Source organism: Loxodonta africana, chromosome X (assembly GCF_030014295.1).
Source record: "Loxodonta africana isolate mLoxAfr1 chromosome X, mLoxAfr1.hap2, whole genome shotgun sequence".
Lineage (NCBI taxonomy): Eukaryota > Metazoa > Chordata > Mammalia > Proboscidea > Elephantidae > Loxodonta > Loxodonta africana.
The window spans coordinates 7,996,780-8,018,209 of record NC_087369.1 but is presented as its reverse complement, the minus strand read 5'-3'; the positions used below and the strand labels follow the sequence as shown (position 1 = coordinate 8,018,209).

Below are 21,430 nucleotides of genomic sequence, written 5' to 3'. Positions count from 1 at the left end.
AGTTCGAACCCAGCCAGATGCACCTTGTAGAAAGGCCTTGGGATCTCCTTCTAAAAGGTCACAGTCACTGAGAACCCTAAGGAGCAGTTCTACTCTGCACACATGGGGTCCCCATGAGTCAGAGTTGACCTTGAGGCAACTAACGACAAACACCAAGTTGAGAACGTTGAGTCAGCTCTTCGTCTAAATCCTACCTGTACAACGACCTGTGTGGGCTTTAGCACACCATCCCACTATTCTGAGCCTCAGCTCATCCACCAGAGGACATCCACTGACCAGCCCTGCAGGGTGGTTTTGAAACATGGAAGAGGTGATGAGTGAGAGGCATACACAACGGCTGTGTCCATCCAGGGTGCCAGTAACTGGCTTCCACTAAGTGTTTGTGGCGCTCCAGCAAGCCCCACACTGTGCCCCTATATGCGCTGGACAGCTGACGTGGGTATGTTTTATGCAGCACTTAACAGAGGGCATGGTATAAGGCAAAGGTTGGGATTACGGGTTGTTGTTGGGTGTGGTGGAGTCAATTCCTACTCACAGTGACCTCATGTGACAGAGTAGAACTTCCCCACAGGGTTTCCTGGGCTGTAACCTATACAGAAGCAGATGGCCAGGTCTTTCTCCCATGGAGCTGCTAAGGTGGGTTTGAACATCCGACCTTTTGGTCGGCAGCTGAGTGCTGAACCTTTGCACCACCAGTGTTCCATAGGTATTAGACCAGTGACTCTCAATCAGAGGTAATTAACCATCTGCAAAGGGAACATGGAAATGTCTGGAGACGTTTTTGGTTGTCACATCCCAGGTCTCTTCCCACTAAATGCCAGTAGCACCCCCAGTAACGGCAACTGAAAGTATCCCCAGATATTGCCAAATGCCCTCTGGTCGTCAGCATTGCCCCCTGTTGAGAATCACTGCTCCAGATCAATATTTCTTTCTTTTTTTTTTATTGTTCTTTAAGTGAAAGTTAAGTGAAATTCATGTCAGTTTCTCACACAAAAACTTAGACACATTGTTATGTGACCCTAGTTGCTCTCCCCCTAATTAGACAGCACTCTCCACCCTGTATTTCCATGTCCATTCCACCAGCTCCTGTCCCCCTCTGCCCTCTCATCTCCCCTCCAGACAGGAGCTGTCCACATAGCCTCATGTGTCTACTTGAGCCAAGAAGCTCACTCCTCACCAGTACCATTTTCTAATGTATAGTCCAGCCTATCCTCTGTCTGAAGAGTTGGCTTCAGGAATGGTTTTAGTTCTGGGCTAACGGAGAGTCCAGGGGCCATAGCCTGTGGGGTCCCTCCAGTCTCAGTCAGGCCATTAAGTCTGGTCTTTTTACTAGAATTTGAGTTCTGCACCTTACTTTTCTAGATCAGTATTTATTTGATGATTATATGTCTTTGTTGTTGGTATTATTGAGTTAACTCTGACTCATTGCAACACCGTGCGACAGAGGAGAACCACCCCAGAGGGTTTTCTACGGTGTCATCTTCACGGAAGCTGATCAGCAGGCCTTTTTCCCTTGGAGCCGCTGGGTGTGTTCGAACCTCCAACCTTTGGGTTAGCAGTCCAACACTTAACCATTTGCGCCACCAGGGCTCTGTATAAGGAGAGCAGGGTCTCCCTAATGACTTCACAATTCCCTCCTCCCTGTGAGAGAGACAAGGATTTCTTGCTAATGAAAGCACAGAAAGGATGAATTACTGCACTGCTCAGAACACGTGATGAGCTAATTCTCTACCTCGCCAATAACGGAAGCGCCTCCCCAAGATAAATTTATCCCTAAATGAGCAAATTAGGATGAGGGACTGTGCGGTGGATGGTTCTACATTCCAACACGTCAGTCTTCTCAATTTAGAAATATGCTCTTATAATCTAAGGGTACGCTCCAAAGCTGGCTAGGCGCACCTCATTTCAGCATCACAAACCAATGAGGAATCATTGCCTTGCCAAAAAAAAAAAAAAAAACCGTTGCTGTCAAGTTGATTCCGACGTATAGCAACCCTATAGCACAGAGTTGAACTGCCGTATCGGATTTCCAAGGAGCGGCTGGTGGATTTGAACTGCCGACCTTTTGGATAGCAGCCGAGCTGTCAACCACTGCGCCACTGACGCTGCATCTGGTTGGTGTCAACTGTCATATACTAGCCAAAAACCTGGCCGTGTGAACCCACCCAGAGGTGCCTCAGAAGACAAGCCTGGCAATCTGCTTCCAAAAGGCCACAGCCGTGAAAACCCTGTGGAGGGCAGCTCTACTCTGCACACATGGGGTCACCGTGAGTCAGAGTCCATGAGACGGAACCCGACAACAACAATCTGCATCTGAACATCTCAAGCTGGCATCTCAGGAGCCAAGCCCTGAGTAGAAGTCATTTCAGCAACACAGTGTACAGCAAGAACGTACATTTTAGAAATAAGGGTTTAAAGCCCAGTGCCTTCAGTGTATCAACTGAGGGGGAGCTTTGTATACGGAATACATATATATATATATATACACATACATACATTTTTATTTTAGTATGTTAATCCATCTAAATAAGGCACTGCTCATAATAAATGAGAGAGTCTGAATTCACAAGCACGTGAAGACATTTCGGGAACACTGCCGTCGCTTTGATGAGACGTTCATGGCTCTGCTTCTGACTAACGTAGATGCATCTCTCACAAAAGTGGTGAGGCCTGCCTAAATTATTCAGGACACTGTGATTAACGAGATAATGCATACAAACGTGTCTTCAGGTCTTGGGAAAGAAATGTTTTATCAACATGGTGGCATCACCCTTGTGATGAATCTTTGCCAGCGTAGCCAGGCAATGCTCTCGGTGGAAGCCACGTTCCGCTAACCAGATTATGTAACATAACACAGGAGGATAGTTTTACCCAAGCATAAATCTTCCTAGATGCCGGACATTTCTGTATCTCTGGGTAATGTGTACCCGAAACTTTTGTGCATGGCACCACGGTACACAAACACTAGTGTCTTCACTGATATTGACAACGCATTATCCCAACGGGGACAGTAAGCATTAACATCAAACCCAGCACTGTCGAGTCTATTCCGACTCATGGTGCCCCCTTGTGTGTCAGAGTAGAACTGCGCTCTGTAGGGTTTTCTATGGATGATTTTTGTGAAGCCAATCACCAGGCCTTTCTTCCAAGGCACCTCCAATCTTTCAGTTAGCAGTGAGTGAGTTAACCTTTTCTGCCACCCAGGGACATCATTAATGTTAGAATTGTCTATTTTGTAGGAAAAAAAAAAAGTCCTCTGGTTATAACTCAATAAACATAACCCTCACCTACAGTGTTGCTTTGGTTGTTAGGTGCTGTCGAGTCACTTCCGACTCATAGCGACCCTATGCACAACAGAACGAAACACGGCCTGGTCCTGTGTCATCCTCACAATTGTTGCTATGCTTGAACTCATCGTTGCAGCCACTGTGCCAATCCATGTTGTTGAGGTTCTTCATCTTTTTACCTGACCCTCTACTTTACCAAGCATGATGTCCTTCTCCAGGGATTGATCCTTCCTGATAACATATACAAAGTATGTGAGATGTAGTCTCGCCATCCTTGCTTCTAAGGAGCATTCTGGTTGTACTTCTTCCAAGACAGATTTGTTCGTTCTTTTGGCAGTCCATGGTATATTCAATACTCTTTGCCAACACCGCAATTCAAATGCATCTATTCTTCTTCGGTCTTCCTTATTTGTGGACCAGCTTTCACATGCATATGAGGTTATTGAAAACTCTATGGCTTGGGTCAGGTGCACCTTAGTCCTCAAGGTGACATCTTTGCTTTTCAACACTTTAAAGAGGTCTATTCTTGAGATGGTCTCTAAATTCGGGTGGGATATACTCAAGGTCATCCTTTGGTTCTCCTGGACTTGTTCTAATCTTCTTCAGCTTCAGCTTGAACTTGTATCTGAGCAATTGATGGTCTGATCCGCAGTCGGCCCCTGGCCTTGTTCTGACTGATGATATTGAGCTCTTCCATCGTCTCTTTCCACAGATGTAGTCAATTTGATTCCTGTGTGTTTCATCTGGCGAGGTCCACATGTATAGTTGCCATTTTTGTTGGTGAAAAAAGTTATTTGTAATGAAGAAGTTCGTAGAGCACCTTAAATCTCTAGTTGGGGGAGAAAACTGAAGAACCCTTAATATAATTAAGATGGACTAGTTGGGCTTCAATACTTATGATAATCAGATTAGTTTTGCTCCCCTCCCAAACCCATATGCTGAGGAATCCATTAAAAAGCCTTGTAATCATATGAATATTCATACATTCACTAAATTAAATCATTTCTGTCAAAATATAACATGCTATAAAAAGCGATTCACCCTGTAAGCTGAGTGTTAACTTCTGAACCCTGACATGTATAATGGATGTTATATTAATCTCCTTTGCCTGCGTTTCTGGAGTACCCAAGCGGTACAAACGGTTCACACGTTTGATGCTGACCAAATGGCTGGAGGTTCAAGTCCTCTCAGAGGCACCTCGGAAGAAAGGCCTGGTGATCTGCTTTTGAAAACTCAGCCACTGAAAACCCTGTCAAGCACAGTTCTGCTCTGACACACATGGGGTCGCCGTGAGTCGGAGCTTACTAGATGGTAGGTAGGTAGTGGCATGTGGTTTTGAGAGATTGCTGGTAGATCTGTAAGTGATGTGAGAATGTTCAGGGGTTTTAGTAAATCTGATCAACAGACTGTTGTAGAGTTTTGGCTTAAATGAGTTGGCCTGCCGTTGGTGGTCAGTGGCAGAATTCTCGCCTTCCATGCGGGATATCTGGGTTCCATCCCGGGCCGATGTACCTCATGAGCAGCCAACACCTATCCGTCGGTAGGGGATGGTGTGTTGCTGTGACGCTAATCAGCTTTCAGCAGAGCTTCCAGACTAAGACTAGGAAGAAAGGCCTGGTGATCTCCATCTGAAATCAGCCAATGAAAACCCTATGGATCACAGGGGTCTGATCTGCAATCAGTCACGGGTCTGGCACAGGTCTGGACAGTGTTTTCTTCTGTTGTGTATGGGGCTACCATGAGTAACCTCCTTTGGAAATTGTTATGGATTAAATTGTGCCTCCTAAAACGAGGTGCTATAAAATCCTAACCCCTATACCTGTGGTGGAGCCCTGGTGGCGCAGTGGTTAAGAGCTACAGTGGCTAACCAAAAGGTCAGCAGTTCGAATCCACCAGCTGCTCCTTGGAAACCCTATGGGGCAGTTCTACTCTGTACTATAGGGTTGCTGTGGATGGCAATGGGTATACCAGGGGTTAGGATCCCATTTGGGAATGGATTTTCTTTGTTATGTTAGTGAGACTGTGTGAGCGTAGGCTGTGTCTTCAATCTCTTCTGAGATATAAAAGGAGCAGATTAAGTCACCAGAGATGGGGAAAGATAGATGCCACTTGGAGATCACCGAGGAACCCAGGAACAAAAGCTGACAAGGGCCTTCCCCCAGAGCAAACAGCGAGAGAGCCTTCCCCTCAAACTGGCACCCTGAAATTGGACTTCCAGCCTCCTAAACTGTCAGAAAACAAATTTCTGCTTGTTAAAGCCACCCACTTACGGTATTTCTCTTGTGGCAGCACTAGATGACTAAGACAGAAATCAATTTAAATCATTTATCACTTTGGAAATAAAAATATACATATTTTCATATACAACCAAAATATTCATATCTATTTTTCTCTGATTCTATTCTCCTCTGGTTAAAAATATTAAAACATTGGTCAACATACACTTTAAAATAATCCTTCGAATATTCAAAATTTTTTAGTGAATTAGGCCCTTATGCTTCATTTCTCCATAAAATTCTCCCAATTCCTTTAAACTCCTCCCATAAATTCTTAATATCAAATAATCCTTTTGAAGACCAGACTTAATGGTCTGACCGAGACTTGAGAAACCCCAGAAGACACGGCCCCCGGACCCTCTTGTTAACCCAGAATTAAAACCATTCGCAAAGCCAACTCTTCAGACAAAGAATACACTGGACTATAAAACATAAAATAATACTTGGTGCTTCTTAGTTCAAGGTAGATACCCAAGACCAAATGGGCAGCTCCTGTCTGGAGGCGAGATGAGAAGGCAGAGAGGGACAGAAGCTGGTTGAATGGACATGGGAAATCTGGGGTGGAAAGGAGGAGTGTGCTTTCACATTATAGGGAGAGCAACTAGGGTCACCTAACAATGTGTGTTTAAGTTTTGTATGAGAAATCAGCTTGAGCTATAAACTTTCACCTACAGCACCAATAAAAAAATTAATAACCCTTTTGTAAAAACCAGAGGATCATGTTGTTTTTATTTTCCTTTATGAGCCTGCCTCTTAAATTTAGCAGTGTATGTTAAATATTAACCGGTCTCGAGGCTTGACTCCCTATGGGTGTGCCCCTAAGTTCTTTTATCCTTTTCTCACTGAGTCTGCCCTTTCTCTCCAGCTGTTCCCAGGTTCCCGTAGGGTTTGACTAAATGTCTGTCATTTCCAAATGCAGCCCTCTGTTCCAGGTCCACCCACACGCCGAGACGTTCATCCCGCTTAACATATTTAGCTTCTAAGAAAATTTCATTTCAAGTATTTCTCAGCTTCAAAACCAATCGGAAAGCCTGCTTGTGGTGTGTCTGTGTGTTGTGTGGCTTCCAGTGGATTCTGACTCATAGCGACCCTATAGAATAGAGCAGAACTGCCCCATAGGGTTTCCAAGGCTGTAAATCTTTATAGGAACAGATCTCCAGGTATTTTCTCCTGTGGAATGGCTGGGGGGTTTCAGCTGCTGACCTTTCTGTTAGCAGCTGAGTGCCTAACCATTGTGCCACCAGGGCTCCTACTGCTTGTGATAGAGGATGCTAGGTATTCATCTAGACTTGTTTAATTTTCTTCTTACTGGGCCCATAAAAAAAAAAAAAAAAAAAAAAAAAACCCGATGCCACTGAGTCAACTCCAGCTCATGGAGAACCCATGTGTTATAGAGTAGAACTCAGCTCCGTAGGGTTTTCTTAGTTGTAATCTTTACAGAAGGAGATTGCCAGGACTGTTCTGTGGCAGTACCACTGGACAGGTTTGAACCACCAACTTTTTGATTTGTAGTTGAAGTCGAATAGTTTGTGGCACCTAGGGACCTCTGGACACCTAAAAAAAAAAAAAAAAAAATACCTGCTGCTGAGTTGTCGATTCTGACTCATAGTGGCCCTAGGGAGACTGTATTTAGCTCCATCACAAGTCAGGTTGGGGATACTGAACTTGTTCTACCTGAAGACTCCTGAGCTAAAGTGGTATGTGTCACTCCCGTAATAAGGTAAGAAAACATCCCTGGGGCACCCACCAACTCTTTCTCCCATGTGGTTGCAACTGTGGAGGCCATGTGTTGAGAAGATGGAGCCATGAGATCTTAGCAGCCTGGATCCCTGAGTCTCCATGTGGAGGAGAGCTTCCTGGGAGTATCTGCCAATCAGCACGGGCAAGAAATAAACGTTCACCTGTAAGTCCGCTGAGATTCTGTTAGTCTTTGCCTGCAGAACCGGAAATTGGTACCAGCACTGGGATGACACATTTAATCCCAAAATAAAAATGTAAATTATACAGTGCTGTCTCTGCCACTGGAGTTGCTGGCGGGCACGAACAGTTAACGCACTCGGGTGCTAACCAAAAGACTTGAGGTTCGAGTCCACCCAGAGGCGCCTTGAAGAAAAGCCCCAGTGATCTACTGAAAAATCAGCGAAATGCTCTGACATACACAGGGTTGCCACAAGTTGGAGTCAACTTGATGGCAACTGTAAAACATTACCTCTACCCTGGTGGTGCGGTGGTTGAGCTCTCGGCTGCTAACTGAAAGGATGGCAGTTCGAACTCATCAGCGGCTCCACAGGAGAAAGATGTGGCCCTATTTCTGTAAAGATTTCAGCATTGAAAACCCTACAGGGCAGTACTACCCTGTCCTATAGAGTAATTGTGAGTCAGAATTGACTTGATGGAAGCAAGTTTGGTTTTGGGTTACCTTCCTTATAAGGAGTCCCTAGGTTGTACAAATGGTTAAGCACTCAACTATACTAGCTAAAGTTGGAAGTTCGAACCCACCCCAAGATGTCTCAGAAGAAAAGCCATGCGATCTGCTTCTGAAAATCAGCCAAAGAAAACCCTGCGGATCACAATGGTCTGATCCCTAAACCGATCACGGAGTTGACGCACAACCGGCCTGCATTTCATTCCACGGGGTCACCATGAATCAGGGGCCCAGCCCACGGCAGCCAACAATAGCAACAACATGGAGGAAAATGCCAGCCAAGAGGCGATACCCACCGCTGGATGAACTGGACCGCTTCAGCCGTCAGCCTCTGCGTGAGGTTGTCATAGGACAAGGGCTGCTGGGTGACCTCATGGTTCCGCATCAAGAAGCAGTTGAAGGGTCGGAAGTAATGAAGGAAACAGAGCAGAAGGCCCAAAATGGTGGCGGCCAGGAGGAGCAGGCAGAGGAAGATGGTGTGAGGCACACACAGCAGCCTCACACAGTTGAGTACGGCCAGCGTGAGCAGTGCCACCCCGATGACCTGCAGTGGTATGAAGGCCACCAGCTGGATGCCAGTGGTAAATACGCTGCCGGCCCCGGGCTTGCAGTCTCTGAGGTTGGTCAACGTGAGCCCATAGAAGTAATCGAAGCCGTGGCTGAGAGGGTGGTGGCAGAAGTCGGATTTGCTGTTACAGTTTGACCCCAGGTGCCACTTCCCTGAGAAGACAAACAGACGAGACCTTGAATCTCTTCCCAGAAACACCAGTCTATCCTGATGCATGGCGACCTCATGTGTGTCAGAGTAGAACTGTGCTCTATGGGCTGTTCATTGGCTGGTTTTTTGGAAGCAGGTCGCCAGGACTTTGTTCCCAGGGGAGCCCTGGTGGTGCAGTGGTTAAGAGGTCGGGAGCTAACCAAAAGGTCTGCAGTTTGAATCCACCAGCCACTCCTTGGAAACTCTATGCGGCAGTTCTACTCTGTCCTGTAGGGTGGCTACGAGTCAGAACTGACTCAACAGCAATGGGTTTGGGTGTTTTGGTTTTCTCACCAGGAGCCTCTGGGTGGACTAGAACCACCAACCTTTCCATAAGCAGCCAAGTGCAAGGGTAAGTATAAGAGTAGTGAAAAATGAGGTTCCTATGGGGCAAATTTGGGAGCCCCGGTGGTGTAGTGGTTAAGAGTTTGGCTGCTAACCAAAAGGTCAGCAGTTCAAATCCACCAGGCACTCCTTGGAAACCCTATGGCGCAGTTCTACTCTGTCCTATAAGGTCATTATGAGTAGGAATTGACTCAACAGCAACAGGTTTTTTGGCTTATGAGGCAATTACAGCAGATAATCCTACTAAAACCAGTTGCCTTCAGATCAATGCTGTCGAGGTGACCCCACATGTGTCAGGGTAGAGCTGAGCTCCATGAGATTTCCGATGGCTGAAAATTTCAAACCGGATTGCCAGGTCTTTCTTCCAAGGCTCCTCTAGGTGGACTTGAATCACCAACCTTTCACTTAGCAGTGAAGCCTATTAACTGTTCGTGCCACCAAAAACCAAAAAACCAAACCTGCTGCCGTCAAGTTAATTCCAACTCATGGTGATGCCCTGTGTGACAGGGTAGAACTGAGCTCCACAGGGTTTTCTTGATGGTAATTCTTATGGAAGTAGATCTCCAGGCCTTTCTTAGGTGGTGCTGTTGAGTGGGTTTGGACCTCCAGCCTTTAGGAGCATAGTTACACCACCCAAGGACTCCCTAATCCCAATACCGGAAAACCAAACCCACTGCGATCGAGTTGATTCCGACTCAGTGACTCTATAGGACAGAGTAGAGCTTCCCCATAGGGTTTCCAAGGAGCAGCTGGTGGATTCAAACTGCCTACCTTTTGGTCAGCAGCCGAACTCTTAGCCGTTGAGCTGCCAGGGCTCCAACAGACACCCCGATTTTAACATCAGCTTCTAAGTCACACACACTAAAAAATAACACCCTTCTGCGTATTTCATCAACCAAGGCTTTGCAATTATAGCTACCTACTGTTTACCCTTGCTTTGCCACAAACACTAGGGTTTTGGCTCTTCTACCAGAATACAAGAGCTAAGTTAGTGACTGCAAAAAAGGTAAAAAAAATAAATAAGTAAGAAGAGAACTAACCTATTTAATAGGCAGGAAAGCAAACTACATAAAAAACTGCTAGCATTTTTTTTTTTTTTCTGGTATAGACGCTTTTCTGTGACACTTCCTCAACACTGAATTTTTATAACCAACTTAATGTTCATCCTTGAATGTTGGGAGTTAAAATGAGTCCTTACTCAAAGAAACTACCCCTGAGGCAGAAGGAAACCATGCTCAATAATCCAGCAATTATTTTAAACACCTATGAAAATTTCTTACAAAATGTTAATCGTACCACTAAATTCGTGAGCACTTAAAAAAAAAAAAAAAGATGATGGTTTGATATCAAGATGCGAGAGGAAAAAGAAGGGTCATTTTGCTCCTAGGAGACTTTCTAGGATCCATCCAAGGAATTGCTTAGACCTGGGCTGTGTCAAGCAATTGGGAAGTACACATCAACACTACCAATGGGGTGATGTCAACACGAGTGCCAGTCGAGCAAAATTCTGTCTCGATTTTAGTATGGAAATGTAAAATGGAAATTTTTATCAACAGCTTGGCGTGAATACATAGATTTGCATGTTCTGTGTGTCTGTTTCTCTCTCATTTATTATTTATCATCTAGTTATCTATCTCATCTAGCTCTGATCTATCATCTAACTCACACAGCAAATTCATCTACCCATCTATCCATACATCCATCCATCTACCTACCTAACCAAAACCAAGCCCACTGCCGTCGACCTGATTCTGACTCACAGCAACCCTATAGGACAGAGTAGAGCTGCCACGTAGGGTTTCCAAGGAGTGGATTCAAACTGCTGACCTTCAGTTTAGCAACTGACCTCTTAACCACTGAGCCACCAGGGATACCTACCTACGTATCTATTTATCTCTCATTTATTTCTGTCTTATACCTATCTATTTATCATCTATCTCATCTCTCCTTCCTCCCTCCCTCCCTCACTCCCTTTCATCCATCCATCCATCCATCCATCCATCCATCCATCCATCCATCCATCCACCCATCCATCCACCTATTTATCTCTCATCTATTTCTGTTTTCTATCTATCTGTCTATCATCATCATCATAATCATCTAACTTGATTATCTACCTCATCTATTTCTCTTTTATCTGTTGTCAATTACCTATCTATCTACACACATACACACACACATACATGTGTATAAATGCACGTATCTACACATCCAAATACCCAGATAAACTCTTCCCTCTTTCATTTAGAAATGAAGTCCTTTCTCCTGTATATAACACTGTGCAAAGCATACGGGGGGATGCAACTGCTAAGCAGGCCACCCCAATACTCTCTCCCACTCTCCTGCTCACCCCTCCTCAGCCGCCCATACCAATCAGAGCCGTCGAGTATCCCTGGTTCTTCAGCAGCCTGGCGAACGTGATCTCACTGGTGGGTAGCCCTCCAGAGGAGGCGGTGACGATATATACACCAATCCTGGATGAGGACGCCATTCCTGCAGCAGGAAAACCCAGCATTAAGGTGGGAGAACACAGGAGTTTGCCCCAAGCAGGACGGGAGAGCAACTGCAATGGTGACAGAGTTACCTGATCTGATGGGGTACCGGCCGGTCATGAAGGCCGCCCTGCTCGGTGTGCACAGGGGTGATGCGGCCAAGTGCTGGGTGAGCTTCACACCCCCTTGGGCCAGCCGGTCAATGTTGGGAGTCCTGGAACAAAAAGGACCCTGTCATCGTTGGAGACTGGGATGGTTCATGTTAGATGTCATCTTGGCTAGGCTATGGTTCTCAGGGGTTTGACAGACACTGGACCGGGTGCTCTTCCGTAATGTAGTGTAATGTAATGTAATGCGATGTGATGTAATGTAATATAACGTAATGTAATCATGTTCCATAATGTAACGTAAGATAGTGTAATCATATTCTATAATGTAATGTAATGTAATCATCTTCCATGATGTGATCTGATGTGAGCAGGCAAATAGTAGAAAGGAGAGTTTCCTAAGGGGTGGTGCCTGAGTCCAGAATATAAATGGATATTCTGGCAAAGCTTGCTCTCTCTCTCAACCCTGTGCTCTTCTTGTTGCCTGACCTCCAGTTCTTGGGACATTGTTGTTGATGTTGTTGTGTCCTGTCAAGTTAATTCCAAATTACAGTCACTCCATGTGACAGAATAGAACTTTCCCATATGGTTTTCTTGGCTGTAATCTTTACGAGAGCAGATCATGAGGTCTTTCCTCCCACAGAGCCCCTGGGTGGGTTTGAACCACTGACCCTTTGGTTACCAGCCAAGTGCTTAACCATTGCACCACCAGGGCTCCTTTCTTGGGACATGAGCCTGCAAAAATCTCCAGACTGCCACCTGACCTGCAGATTTTGGGTTCACCAGCCCATGCAACCTCATGAGCCAGCAGAGTCCTCCAGTCTGCCACCTGACCCACAGATTTGGGACTTGCCAGCCCCCACAACTGCATGAGCCATTTCCTTGAAGTAAATCTCTCTCTCCGTCTCTCTCTATATACGTGTATATACATCTCACTGGATTTGTCCCTCTAGAGAACCTGGACTAAGACAGACACCTTGAAAACAATGGTCTCCCTATTGCATTTTGCGGTTCTCAATGACCCATGGCAACTGGGTGCTGGTGTGAGGGAGGGATCAGAGGTGAGAGGGAGGGGAGGTAATGCAGAACCGAGATCAAAACCATGGAGAGGGCCCAGTGACCCAGGGGTAGCTTCCCCCCGGGGCCCACTCATGCTCTCAAAGGGGCTCTGGGCTACTGTCCCCTCCAGCTCTGGGTTAGCAGAGAAGAACCACACCTTGGAGCTGGGCACCTGCAAGGAGGGAGGTGGGATATCAGCCTTTACTCCTCCCCGTCCCATGGCCGCCCTCAACCAGCTCTCCTCAACCCCTGCCTAATTTCCACATGCCTCAGAGAGACCGGAATAACGGGACCCCACAGAGGCCCTGGAAACCCTGATGGTGTAGTGGTTAGTGCTATACCTACTAACCAAACGGTCAGCAATTTGAATCCACCAGGCGCTCCTTGGAAACTCTATGGGGCACTTCTACTCTGTCCTATAGGGTCACTACGAGTCAAAATCAACGCGACAGCAACAGGTTTGGTTTTTTGGGGTTTTTTTTGGTATAGAGTCCCTGGGTGGTGCAAACAGCATTTGGCTGCTAACCAAAAGGATGGCAGTTCAAATTCACACAGGTGCCTTGGAAAAAAGGTCTGGTGATCTACTTCCAAAAACTCAGCCATTGAAAACCGTGTGGAGCAGAGATCAACTCTACACATATGGGGCTGCCATGAGTTGGAGTCAATTCAATGGCAACTGGTTTGATTTTTTTGGTGATGAGCCTTTACCAATGATCAGCAAAAAAATAAAAATAAATAAAAAGGGTTGATATACTCCAGAACAAACAAAAACATTATTTTGAAAAAAAAAATATATATATATACATATACACATACACATATATATGCATATTTTACTGGGATATAAGCCAAAAACCAAACCCACTGCCGTTGAGTCGATTCCGACTCATAGCGACCCTATAGGACAGAGTAGAACTGCCCCATAGAGTTTCCAAGGAGCGCCTGGCGGATTTGAACTGCTGACCACACACACACATATACATCTATATCTGGAAACCCTGGTGGCGTAGTGGTTAAGAGCTAAGGCTGCTAATCGAAAGGTCAGCAGTTTGAATCCACCAGGCACTCTTTGGAAACTCTATAGGGCAGTTCTACTCTGTCCTATAGGGTTGCTGAGTTGGAATCGACTCGACAGCAGTGGGCTATATCTATATCTATATCTACACTATAAACTACGCACAACGTAGGAGCCCTGGTGGCACAGTGATTAAACGATCAGCTGCTAACCAAAAGGTCGGCATTTTGAACCCTCCAGTGGCTCCTCGGGAGAAAAGACCTGGCAATCTCCTTTCATAAAGATTATAGCCTATGAAACCCTACGGAGCTATTCTAAACTCCGTCGCTATGAGTCGGAATTAACTCCACAGTTAACGAGTTATGCACACCTTTTGTTGGTTTATAGTTTTCTATGCTTAATGAACAGTTATTTGAGGGCTTGTTTCCAAAATATTTCTTTACGTGAGATAAGCAGCCCTGGTGTCTTTCTTCCGTGAATGGATTTGTGAGTGTCTCTGGAAGCCATTCCAGAATTAACACCTGTCAGTTTCTGGACCACACCAAGCTCTCTCCCCAAATCCTCTACCAGGAACCCTGGTCCCTGCCTCTCTGCGTGGTTGGGCATCTTTTACCTTCAGTTCCTGGCGTAGATCTAATTCTCCCAGGAACACCTCCAATGGCCTGTCTGGTTTGTGTGAGGCTGGGCTGTTCTATGGGCTGGGCAGCAGTGCACACTTCTTTGTTACAGCAGCTTTCTCAGGGTTAAGTGATGGCATGGCTAATTGTGCTCCCCTCTAAGATGGCTGTCTCTGTGTTGGGGAGGGGAGGACAGTGTGTTTCTTTCATTGTTGTGGTACAGTGTGGTCCCACAATAATGCACAGCCTGAAGGAGCATGGTATCAAATTGCACTTGTAATGCCAAACTAGTCTGCCATCTACTAATTTAGTTCACATACTTATTTTAATTGTTGATACTTCCACCTCGTTTTTACTTCTAAATTACAAGATGCCTAGAAGAAACTGTGCATTTTACTCAAACCTTATAGGGTCTAGATTGGCCCATTGAGAAATCTGGCTACTTTTTGCTGGGATATTATAATATAAGGTGAAAAATATAATTCGGAAAGAATGCAAATCTAACATGGAAAACAAGACAGACCTACGACAAATATTGCCATGACGTCTTCTTGGAAATTTCATAGATTTTTTTCTTTTGATAATTGGTAGAAATTGAACCTTAAAGACGTGACTGTAAATGTTAATTATGACCCCATAGTAGGAACAGTTACCTATGATCTCAGTAAACTTTAGGATTGGTTATAATATTTTTAAAAAATGAAGAAAATAATAGAAATTATGACCTTGATAAGAAAATATAAATTAGTAATAATGGCCAATGTCACAAAAGTCTAAATGTGAGACTCAAATGTTTTATATAATGAGGCAAAAGGCAGGCTAGAAAAGACACATAATAAACTAAAATTTTAAGAGAACACCGAGTGCCAATCTAAATCTCTGTGTATAGTTCCCAAATCTAACAGGTGTCTAATGGTGGTGGCATAATTTGGAGAGGGAGAGTGAGAATGGTTGCACAACTTGAATAATGCAATCAATGCCGGTGAGTTGTACGTGTAGGAATTGTTGGATTGGTGTATGTTTTGTTGTGCATATTTTCAGCACAATTAAAAAGAAAATCTAACATATGTCATAGATAAGTGTATGTGTTTAAAATAAAAAGCCGTATTCAATGCCAAGAACATGTAGACCCAAGCGTCCAATGCCTTTAAGTCTTCTTTTCATTCTGGTTTCCCTACCACTGTAATGGCGCCTGGCCCCTTGAAAGGTAAGGTAGTGTAAAACACGGCATCTGTCCCCATCTGTCTGCCAGGGTGACTGATAATCTGAGCATGGACTGGGCAGAAGGGCAGGAGGGGAACAGAGGGGAGAATGATTGACAAGCTGGGTGAGGCAGGCTCAGGACGAGCTGGAACCAACCCAGGCGGCAGACTCTGTGCATGGGATGGAAAATTTGGCAATGGATATGGGTAATGGTTATACACTATGACAGATGTAATTGGTCTGTCTCACTAAATTGTACAAAGAGTTCAATTGGCAAATGCTGTGTTATCTATATTTTTGCAGCAATTAAAAAAAAAGAAAATTATAAAAAAAGCTTAAAAAAAAAGAGTATAAGAGGTGAACAACAGGAAAGAAATGAATGTGTCAAAAGCAGTGCAGGAGCCATAAGCCACAAAAAAATTTATTATACCTTTATAGTGATCTCCCTGGGTTCCTATAGCTTACTACATGCCTTCAAACAGGTACATTCACACCTCTCTCCACAATTTCTATATATATCTATGGAGTCCCTGGGTGATGCAGGTGGTTAACCCACTCGGCTGCTAACCAAGAGGCAGGCAAGTCGAGTCCACCCAGAGGTGCCTCAGAAGAAAGGTCTGGGGATCTACTTCTGAAAAATCAGCCATTGAAAGCCTGATGGGGCACAGCTCTCCTCTGACACACAAGGGGTTGGTCGCCTTCAGTTGTGGTCAAACGCACAGCAACTGGTTAACTGGTTAGTATGCATCTATAAAGTCATACATAGTGGTAAAGCTGGGAAGATCGGCAATTTGAACCCACTCAGTGCAAGAAAGGCCTGGTGATCTGCTCCCATAAAGATCACAGCCTAGGAAACCCTATAAGGCAGTTCTGCCCTGTCACATGGGGTCGCTGTGAATCAGAACCAAGTTGATGGCACACAACAACCATGACAACATATAAAGTCACACAAGAGAGTTGCGTCATTTGAGGATTTCAAACGTTTCTGCAGGATCTGTGGACGTGGGTTAACCATCGCTGTGGACTGTTGCCTAAGCACAGATCTGGTGTTCACGCAGCAGCGTGTCAGCCAACCTGAGAGTTTTGTTTCCATAGCACCCGGGGTCTCCAATGCCAAGGTCATCCGCCATCACCAGCACGAAGTTTGGCCTTGAGGCTGGGCAGCTCTGGATTTCGCAGAAAAACAATAGCAGGAGGAGAAGCCTCCCCATCTTCCTGCGAAGGACATGAGAGAGAGAGATGAAGGACTCCCCGTTCTGTTTGCTTGTTCCCCCATCTATCTGAGACGCTCCTCCTCTGCCCAGGTCTTTCAAAAGCGAGCATTCACCCAACTCAACCCCTAAGACAGTACGTGCTCCAAAGAGACATTGTCTAGGAAGCCTTTGGGACAAGAATTCTATTCTCTTTCTTGTGTGTTTGTTTCTAAAACAAATACTTTCTTCTCCATGGACAGCAAAGATCTTTCCTTCAAAAAAGACGACAATAACACAAAAAAGAACAAACCACCCACAGAGATCGAGTCCACTCCAGCTCCTCGTGATGAACCCATGTGTTACACGGTAGAACTCCTCCATAGGGTTTCCTTGGCTGTAATCTTTATGGACAGAGATCACCAGGTCTTTGTTCTGTATTGCAGCATTTGAACCACCAACCTTTTGGCAAGTAGCTGAGGGAAAGCCATCTGTGCCACTCAGGGCCTGACCCCCCTCTTTTTGCCAATTTTCCTCACTCATCAAACTCTAATGAGGATCAAGACCCCCGTGATGACAAAGGCTGGACATGAGGTGTGGGGGGCCCAGGTACAAGAGTGAGTAGGAAGTGGGGGGTGGGTTTCCATCAAGAGCTTACCCCCTTTCTTGCAGAACCTCCTGATTCATAAACAGCAGCTAGATACGCAGGTTTGTACGAAAAATTCGACTGCCATTAATTTAATAATAAAAAAAAAAGTTTTGGGACCAGACTTACTGACCTGACAAAGGCTGGAGAAATCCTGAGAGTATGGCCCCTGGACACCCTTTTAACTCAATACTGAAGTCACTCCTGACGCTCACCCTTCAGCCAACAATTAGAGAGGCCCGTAAACCAAAACGAGATGAAAGGGGCACACCAGCCCAGGGACACGGACGAGGAGGCAGGAAGGCAGGAGGGGACAGCAAAGCTGTTAATAGGGAACCCAAGGTCTAGATGGGACTGTGTTGACATGTCATTGGATTGGCAACCAATGTCACAAAACAATACATGTACTGTTTAATGAGAAGCTAGTTTGTTCTGTAAACCAAAGTGCACTTAAAAAAAATGCTTTGGGTCCAACATGGTATCAAAAACTAAACATAATTCCTGGCCACATACCACCTGTGGGCTGCCTTTGTCCAGTCTGATTTTGAAATGTTGCATGATCGGAACACTTACTGCTACACTGGTTCTTTTCTCTGTTTTTGCTCCCTCTTTGTGAGATTTAAATGCTAATAAATGCCCAGTTTTTATTTCCGGAGAGATCGCAGGTCCAATCGATGGGCAAGCTAAGCTCTGTCTATGGACTTCCATGGGGCATCTCAAATCATCAGGAAAGGTCCACCACTGGAAAAGGACTTCCATTGGCTCCTTCGCTTACACGTTTCCGAATATGAGTCAGCTGCCTCCCTTCCTCCTGGCAAACGCCTTATCTCAACTGAGTTGACACTGTTATTATTAACCTGGACCCTTAAACATTTTTTAAATGATTGGCTTTTAATATTTGAAAAGGACAGAAGAGTACTCACATATGTAGGTATGTATGCGTGTATTTGCTATGAATTGGCATCGACTGGACGGCAACGGGTTTTGTTGTTGTTGTTGAGAATGTACACAGCAAAACACACACCAATCCCACAGTTCCTACCTGTATGTACTTCAGTGACACGAATCACATTCTTTGTTTTCTGCAACCACGCTCACTCTCCTTCTCTGAGTTGTTCCTTCCCCTTAACTTAAGCTCACTGCCCCCTAAGGTTCCCTTCCAAGTTGCTGTTGTCAACTCGAGCCCCTATAGATAGAGCGTAAAGCTCAAGGCAGACATTTTATACAAGTTAAGCTAAACTACTATTTGTTTTTAAGAAGAAGACTTCAGGGGATATTTTTGATTTAAGGTTAAAAGATTATCTCAGGGCAGGGGGTTTTGTTTGTTTTTAATGTACTTCTTTTCACATCTTTTTATTTAAAGGAAAGGAAGACCGCGGGACAAAGTCTAGAACTCCAGGACGTGTTTGATGGTCTGGTCCACTTCCAATGACAGAAGGATTTGTTTACGTTAAAAAAAAAAAAAAAATCATTTGGCGTTTCCAGATTACCCGGCTTAGTAATATCATTAGCTATTCCCACAGAGTTTGTTTGTCTGACAGTCTTGTGTCTTATTTATATTTTATGCTACTTGTTTTCATGAATTATATACACGACCTCAGAGATGACTTGCTCATTGGCATGGTCCTGGAGTTTTTCTTTTCAGTTAAAACAGGCAAGAAATAAATCTGTCCTTTTTCTCATCATGATATTCTCCCTTTCTAGTTAACCAAAACCAAAAACCAAACCCAGTGCCATCTAGTCGATTCCTACTCATAGCGACCCTATAGGACAGGGTAGAACCGCCCCACAGAGTTTCCAAGGAGCATCTGGCGGATTTGGACTGCTGACCCTTTGGTTAGCAGCCGTAGCACTTAACCACTATGGCACCAGAGTTTCCTTTCTAGTTAAAGATCTAGTTAAAGCTTCCTGCTGGCCCTACAATCTGGAGGGTGTGACGAATGGCTGTCAGCTTCCCGGGCAGAACGTCCAGTCCCTTTAAGGTCTTAAACGCAAACTCCCCAGCCATCTCCTGCACACGCTGATCTTGATCAAGGCAGGGCCTGAAGCAAAGAACAAAGTCCCACCAAAACCTCAACTTCTCAATCGCAAGCTTGGTAGCAAAACTTGCGTGATGGGTAATCCTGTTTAAAAAAAAAAAATCAAACCAGTTGCCTTCTAGTCCATTTCAACTCATGTGTGTCAGAGTAGAACTGTGCTCCATAGGGTTTTCTTGGCTGTCCTCTTTACAGAAGTAGATGGCCAGGCTCCCCTGGGTGGGTTCAACCTGTTCACCTTTCCATTAGTAGCCCAGAGCAAACTACTTGCACCACCAACCGACCCAGTAACCTTATTAACAGGTTTTTAAAACACTAGACACAGCCAAGGATGAGGTGACCTCCACCAAATGCCCCTTTTATGAGAAATTCCCTTCCTTCTTTAGAATAGCCATTGTGGATCAATTTCCTCATTTCACTCAATACCCATTCACTCATTCTTCAGATCGCCAGCTGTTTCTTCTGCAGTGCTACCGGGTGGATTCAAACTGCCAACCTCTAGGCTAATAACCTGTGGCCATCGAGTGACCCTACAGGGCAGAGTAGAACCGCCCCATAGAGTCTCCAAGGAGCACCTGTTGTTGTTAGGTGCCATCTAGTCAGTTCCAACTCATAGCGACGCCACGCACAACAGGAGGAAACACTGCCCGGTCCTGTGCCGTGCTCACAATCCCTGCTATGCTTCAGCCTGTTTTTGCAGCCACTGTGTCAAGCCACCTGCTTAAGGTTCTTCCTCTTTTTCACTAACCCTCCACTTTGCCAAGCCGGGTGTTCTTCTCCAGAGACTGATACCTCCTGATGACATGTCCACAGTATGTGAGACGTAGTCTCACCATCCTCACTTCTAAGGAGCATTCCGGTTGTGCTTCTTCCAAGGCAGATTTGTTTGTTCTTCTGGTCGTCTGTGGTATGTCCAATATTCTTCACCAACACCGTAATTCAAAGGCATCAATTCTTCTTTGGACTTCCTTATTCATGGTCCAGCTTCCACACACATATGAGGCGACTGAAAACACCATGGCTTGGGTCAGGTGCGCCTTAGACCTTAAAATGACACCTTTGCTTTTTCACACTTTTTTTCTTTGCTTTTTTTCCCCCCTAGGTGGTGCAAATGGTTAACGTGCTCACTGCTGCTAACCAAAAGGTTGGTGGTTCAAAGCCATGCAGCGGCTCAGCAGAAGAAAGACCTCGTCATCTGCTACTGTAAAGATTACAGCCTAGGAGACTCTATGGGGCCGTTCCACTCCGTCACATGGGGTTACTGCGAGCTGGAATCACCTTGATGCACTCAACAACAGGAATATTCATTTCTGAGGCGTTCCTGCGTGGTGGAAACGGTTAACGCACTCGGCTGCTAACCGAAAGGTCACAGGTTCGAGTCCACCCAGAGGCACCTCAGAAGAAAGGCCTGGCAAGCTACTTCCAAAAAGTCAGCCATTGAAAACCCTGTGGAGCATAGTTCTACTCGGACACACATGGGGGCCACCATGAGTCTATTCCGACTCTATGGCAAATGGTGATAGTAATAATTTCTGACTCACAGAATGGCTTCGGTTAAAAAAAACCAAAAACCAAACCCAGTGCCATCGAGTCGATTCTGACTCATAGCGACACTCATTATTTTATTTTATTACATACACAGTATTTTATCAAATGTGCCTCCAAAAGGTGCCTGGGACGGATATTATCAGGGCTAGAATGAGAAATACCATCTATTCCAATTAAGAAGGCAATAACCACTAAGCATTCAAGTGTGTGTAAATTATTACCACCTTGAGTAACCGAATGTTATTTTATTCACAACCATGGATGAGAACAAGGTGTTTATAAAGGTGTTCCAAACAATTAAATATGAAATAGCGGCTGAAAGTTCTTAAAAATTGAACGAAAGTGCTCACTGTAAAATATGAAGAGTACTTTCATATTAACTTAAAAGAAACTAATTTCCCTTTTAAAAAATTATTTTTTGTAACAA

General features: G+C 45.0%; 1 protein-coding gene across 4 annotated transcripts in view; it reads right to left on the bottom strand.

The window, feature by feature from the left end:
* LOC100659001 (steroid sulfatase) overlaps positions 1-21,430 on the bottom strand; it is a 196,239-nt gene that overhangs the window by 106,564 nt on the left and 68,245 nt on the right. For all 4 annotated transcript variants that reach the window (XM_010600188.3, XM_023539677.2, XM_003420630.4 and 1 more), the window contains exons 3-6: positions 16,658-16,798; positions 11,675-11,796; positions 11,461-11,583; positions 8,285-8,708 (exon numbers count right to left, since the gene is read on the bottom strand). In XM_010600188.3, coding sequence (XP_010598490.3) covers positions 8,285-8,708; positions 11,461-11,583; positions 11,675-11,796; positions 16,658-16,798 — 810 coding nt within the window. The remainder of the gene's footprint in view (positions 1-8,284; positions 8,709-11,460; positions 11,584-11,674; positions 11,797-16,657; positions 16,799-21,430) is intronic.